This window comes from Rhinopithecus bieti, unplaced genomic scaffold, assembly GCF_001698545.2.
Source record: "Rhinopithecus bieti isolate Rb0 unplaced genomic scaffold, ASM169854v2 scaffold_19939, whole genome shotgun sequence".
In the NCBI taxonomy this organism is placed as follows: Eukaryota; Metazoa; Chordata; class Mammalia; order Primates; family Cercopithecidae; genus Rhinopithecus; species Rhinopithecus bieti.
In genome coordinates, this window is record NW_016810019.1 from 3811370 (window position 1) to 3817369 (window position 6000).

The 6000-nt window shown below is 41.1% G+C and overlaps 1 protein-coding gene across 1 annotated transcript in view; it reads right to left on the minus strand.

The window, feature by feature from the left end:
• The window catches only part of SYCP2L (synaptonemal complex protein 2 like), an 82675-nt gene that overhangs the window by 66263 nt on the left and 10412 nt on the right, over nt 1-6000 (minus strand). The window contains exons 5-6 of the mRNA XM_017891117.1: nt 3404-3504; nt 2671-2695 (exon numbers count right to left, since the gene is read on the minus strand). Coding sequence (XP_017746606.1) covers nt 2671-2695; nt 3404-3504 — 126 coding nt within the window. The remainder of the gene's footprint in view (nt 1-2670; nt 2696-3403; nt 3505-6000) is intronic.

Consider the following 6000-nt stretch of genomic DNA (forward strand, 5'->3'; position numbering starts at 1 on the left):
AACTCTGCTGTAATAAAATTATCAAAGAACAAATTTTCCTGAGCTAAAGTAACATTTGGATTCAAAATAAGTCACCAAGAACCATGTAAAATAAACATGCTTTCAACCCTTAATATCAGAAGATAATTCAACAGGATTGTAAGAGGCACAGCATGCAAAGTGAGAGTAAGATTGTAGAAAAGCCAGAAAGACATCTTCAAACGATGAAAAGCTCTGACCACGTCCCTCCCACAGCCTAATAGTCTTACATTTCTTTAACACATTAAATTTATTGTCACATACAAAGAAGAAGAAATAAGGTACCACCATTTTGATGTTAGTAATTAAATTAAGGATAACTACCAGTAAAATAAAAGTAGGACATAAGTCATTCAAATCGGTAGAGAAGGATAAACTGTGAAAGAAAGTCATAATCCATATAGCGGAACACAAACAAAAGAATCATAAAAATAAATAAGAAGACATAAGTTTCAGAACAAAAAGGAAGGAGTGATTAATTTTGTCAACTGCAGAAGGAGGTGGGAAGAAATTCAGTGAAAACATCTTTCTGCTTTGGAGAGAAGGATTAGACATTAGTTCTGCAGAGCCTAGGCATAAAACTCACACAAGACAACTGTCAAAGGCCACACATGAAAACCTGTCACTTGCAGAGAGGCCAGTCCTGCTAAGGTGACCAGAGTGGGCTCCAAGCACAAATTGCCATTGCTATAGATGGGACTGTGTCCCCTGCAAAATTCATATGTTGGAGCCTTAACCCTCAATGTGATGGTATTTGAGATGCAGCCTTTGGTAAGGGAAGTTCAGATGAGGTCCCGAGTGTGGGATCCTCATGATGGGATGAGTGCCCTTATAAGAGCTCGGTCCAGCTGCGGTGGCTCATGCCTGTAATCCTAGCCCTTTGGGAGGCCGAGGTGGGTGGATCACATGGGATCAGGAGTTCAAGACCAGCCTGGCCAAAATAGTGAAACCCCATCTCTACTAAAAATACAAAATTAGCCAGGTGTGGTGGCACATGCTTGTAATGCCAGCTACTCAGGAGGCTGAGGCAGGAGAATTGCTTGAAACCGGGAGGCAGAGGTTGCAGTGAGCTGAGAACGTACTACTGCACTCCAGTCTGAGCAATGGTGCGTGACTCTGTCTCAAAAAAAAAAAAAAAAAAGAAAAAGAAAACAAAAAGAAAGAGCTCTGGCTCTCTGTCCACCTTGTAAGCACACAGCCAGAAGCCAGGTCTCTGCCCACCATGTAGGCACACAGCAAGAAGCCAGAAAGAGGCCATCACCAGAACTCAACCATGCTGGTACCCTAATCTGTTACTCCCAGCCTCCAGAGATAAATGTCTGTCGGTTTAGCCTCCCAATTGATGGCATTTTGTTATGGCGGCCTAATTGGACTAACACAGTCATCTAGAACAATGTTTCCTCTACCAGGGGCAATGAAAGTCATTATAGCATTATGTGAATCCATAAATGCCCCAAGCGATGACCATAGAGTGAACATATAGCTCACATATGCATTGTTTTCCAAATATGCAGTATATACATACTGTTGGGATTAATACAAAGCAAGTTTATTTTAAAATGTTACAAAAATCAAAGTAGTTTTTTACCACTGTGCATTTTATCAACCAGTTTTAAAGATAGTAACTATCATTGTGATGATCATAAAACTTTGACTTGAAAATGTTTGGAACCACTGACTTGAATTATGGGGACCAACCAAGTCAACCAAGTTTTAAAGTCAGCCAAGTCCAGTGCATGCTTCAGCTTCTGGTACTGCATTTCCTCAGCTACCAGATACCATCCATTGCAGAATATAGTGTCAATTGATAGCCTTTCCGAAGAAAACTAAAAACATGTAACATAGGAAAATGACATATCAAGATGGCTCCAGTTTCCAAAATGTTTAAATATTTAAGTGCATCTTTGAATCCATGGTATCATAATTCAAATGTCAAATTACTTTTTTTTTGAGACAGGATCTCACTGTCACCCAGGCTGGAGTGGAGTGGCACAATCATGACTCACTGCAGCCTCAAACTCTGGGGCTCCAGAGATCCTCCCACCTCACCCTCCCAAGTAGCTGGGACTACTGGTGCACGCCACCACACCCTGATAATTTTTTATTTCTTGTAGAGATGGGGGTCTCACTATGTTGCCCAGGCTGGTGTCGAACTTCTGGATGCAATCAGGTCTGCCTCCTCAGCCTCTGAAAGTGCTGGGATTACAGGCATAAGCCACCACACCCAGCATAACTACCTTTAACTTGAGTTAAATGGAACAAAATCAAGCTATCCTCCAAAGTTTCTAAAATTTTACCTTTTACGCTCTTGAAAGACAGAGAAAGGCATCTGAATCAGCTTCAAGCTAAATCAGTAGTAGCTAAATTTTTGCATATTTGAATGACAAAAGTAGCTTTCTATTACCTGAACAGAGCTAGCCATACGTTAGGAGCAGCTAAACAAAAATGTTTCTCAGACAAATACAAGACTTTTTTCTACAATGAAATGCATTTCCAAATGACACCATGATGACCATAAGGTGGTCAATAAATCCAAATAAAATGTTTAAACTTACTTTACTTTTACATATCATTTAAATATTCCTTTCTCTGTGCCAGAATATTCTATTAATGAAAAATTAACAGCCAATTAGTAGCCAATAACATACTTACCTTCACTACTACTCCTGGAAATAATCTAACAAAAAGAAAGAAAAAGTAAAGCTCATATTATTTTAAAACAGCATGATAAACTATAACACAAATGTATTAGTGTTAATTGTCTCTAACAGGCAGGCATTGACTTTACAGAAGGAAAGAATTTTAGAGAAAGCCTATTTGAGCCTTAATCTTATCCTTAAAATGTGCATATCACTCTCAATCAGGTGACTAATATATTTGTATATATGATAATAAATCACCTCTCATTTTTAACATTGGTTATATAGTTTCTTACTATGTCACATACTGATAATATTCTAATAATAAAACATGAGAGTCTTTTGTTTTAAGACAGAGTTTCACTCTTGTTTCCCAGGCTGAAGTACAATCCCACGGTCTCGGCTCACTATAACCTCTGCCTCCCAGGTTCAAGTGATTCTCCTGCCTCAGCCTCCCAAATAGCTGAAATTACAGGCGCCTACCACCACACCCGGCACATTTCTGTATTTTAGTAGAGACAGGTTTCACCATGTTGGCCAGGCTGGTCTCGACCTCCTGACTTCAGGTGATCCACTCACCTCGGCCTCCCAAAGTGTTGGGATTACAGGCGTGAGCCATCGCGCCCAGCCACGTCAGTCTTTTAACAAAACTTACATATTTAGAAAACCATGTTTTATAAATAACTTCAAGATTCCTGCCAATTACCAATGGCATCTGCTCAGTGACGCATCCATCCCATCCTTACCAATGCAGTGTCAAAGAAGTCTTCTGTAACACTAATCAGCGATGTGTCTGAGGCTAGGCCTTCCAAGGTCAGAATTCCTGTCGTTCTTTCAAACCAGGAAACTAGGTACACAGGAGGACACTAATGTAACTACATATGACTAAATGCTGCCTATTCAATAAAAGTTCACAGGACAATTTTCTCATTACAACAAAATAATCTTAAAGATCTTTTCCCATTCCATTCCATTTCAGTGAGGCCTGGCTCTGAGACCTCCCACCGGAACACTTCAGGATGGTGCCATACTACTACAGAGCTGTCATAAGTAAGCCTCTGAGATCGCACAAAATAGAGTCCCAGCCAGGATCTGTGTCAGAAAGCCATATAAAGGGACTAGTGAGGAGCATTTAAGATATAAATGAGGCCAGGCGCAGTGGCTAATGCCTGTAATCCCAACACTTTGGGAGGCCGAGGCAGGTGGATCACTTGAGGCCAGGAGTTCAAGACCAGCCTGGGAAAGATGGTTAAACTTTATCTCTACAAAAAATATAAAAATTAGCTGGGTGTGGTGGTGCACACCTCTAGTCCCAGCTACTTGGGAGACTGAGGTGTGAGGATCACTTGAGTCCAGAAGGTCAACACTGTAGTAAGCACTGTGATCACACCACTACACTCCAGCCTGGGCAACAGAGCGAGACCCCACCTCCAAAAAAAAAAATCTTGTGATCTGAGAATCTGCTGAAAACAAACTATCAAAGAATATATAGAATTTGGAAAGTTCTCAGAAGTATTTTGGTTATAGTAAATATGCCTCAGGCCTAGGCATCTTTCTTTTGTTAAAAAGCTTCCAGCTAATTAGAGAATTTTTCCTATAGGAATATATATCCAATTTCATATTAAACTGCTGGAATTGGTATGATTTAAAATAAACTTCTGTAAGCTTTCCTCCCCCACCCCAGAATATACGGTATTTCCTCCATAAAGCAAAAGCCATCTTATTTTTCCCATGAGTTTTGCTGAGACTCGTCACTCTTAGAAAAAAAATAAATAAATAAGAAAAACCCCGCATGCATAGTTAGAAATCATCAGCTGAACATGACATCAGTCACATGAGTTTCTGATGAACTTGCAGAAGTCAGGCCTTCAAAACTCTGTACACTTTGGGCCAAGAACCTGAGACATTCCAGCTGAAGATAAATAAACCAGTTTTCAACCTTGGCTGTACATTAGGAAAACCTGGGGAGTCAGGAACCATCCCCCAGACCCAGTAATCAGAATCACTGGTGATACACCCCCACCTGAGTTTTCTATTTTAGGTTTAAGAATGTTTGTGAGAGCTCTCCAGGTGACTGTCATGTCCAGCAAGGTTTGAAAGCCATTACTATGTTCCAAGTAAAGTTTCTTTTGTCTCAAATCAGACAAATACTTGCACTAGATTGAATCATCCACCTGCTGAAGAAAGCTTTTCTCCAATAGCACAAGAGAAGAAATGTCTCTCTACGCAGCAGAACTCACTGGTAAGGCTATATTTTCTCCCTCCCTATGTTCATACTTAGAATTCTATGCTTTTCAAATACATTTTTGCCACCATTCCATCCCTCCAAAGCCTATCGCACTCCCAGCATCCTCCCAAATATACTGGTTGAGTAGATACAGAAGTGGCAGAAAGGCTGCACTCTCTGATCAATACCTGGAAACAGGAAGTTCTCACTGAATACATTTATGCACCCTGGTCACACATTGCCTAACAGACATGCCAGCTCTCCCCACAGTTGTATCACTACCAGAAGCCAGACACAATAGCCATGACTTCTTAGGAATATGGTATCAGACAAGTTGCTTAATCTTCCTGGATTTTACGGTGCAGGACTAAAGATGTTCCTTTCTGTAGGGCTTTTTTTTTTTTTTTTTTTTGAGACAGGGTCTCACTCTGTCACCCAGACTGGAGTGCAGTAGCACCATCTTGGCTCACCACAACCTCCAGCTTAAGCAATTCCCCTGCCTCAGCTTCCTAAGTAGCTGGGATTACAGGCATGAGCCACCACTGCCCAGCTAATTTCTGTATTTTCAATAGAGACAGGGTGTCACCATGTTGGCAAGGCTGGTCTCGAACCCCTGACCTCAGGTGATCCGCCTGCCTCAACCTCCCAAAGTGTTGGGATTACAGGCGGGAGTCACCGTGCCATGAATTCTTATTCTATGGAGTAGAAGAACTTCCAAGCACACTTTGTGTTGAGTTTGCAAACACAATTGTCTTTAGAAGTATAGAGTTGGCCAGGCGTGGTGGCTCACACCTATAATCCCAGCACTTTGGGAGGCCGAGGCAGGCGAATCATCTGAGGTCAGGAGTTCGAGATGTGGAATATGATGAGGTTTCTCTTCAAATAATCTGATCAGTCTTTTATTATTTAATTCATAGCACCCACCCCCCTTTTTTTCTCCTTCTTTCTCCTTTTTGCCTTTGTTAGATGCCCAGGCACACCACAGTACCAGGCGTTATCAGTACCAGCTCACATTCCTTTCCTTATTTGAAAAGAGGACTAACTTTCTAGCTCATTACAGACACCCCTTCCCCTTCCTCTCCACTTTCTTTTACATGCCCACCCTATCTTAAAAAA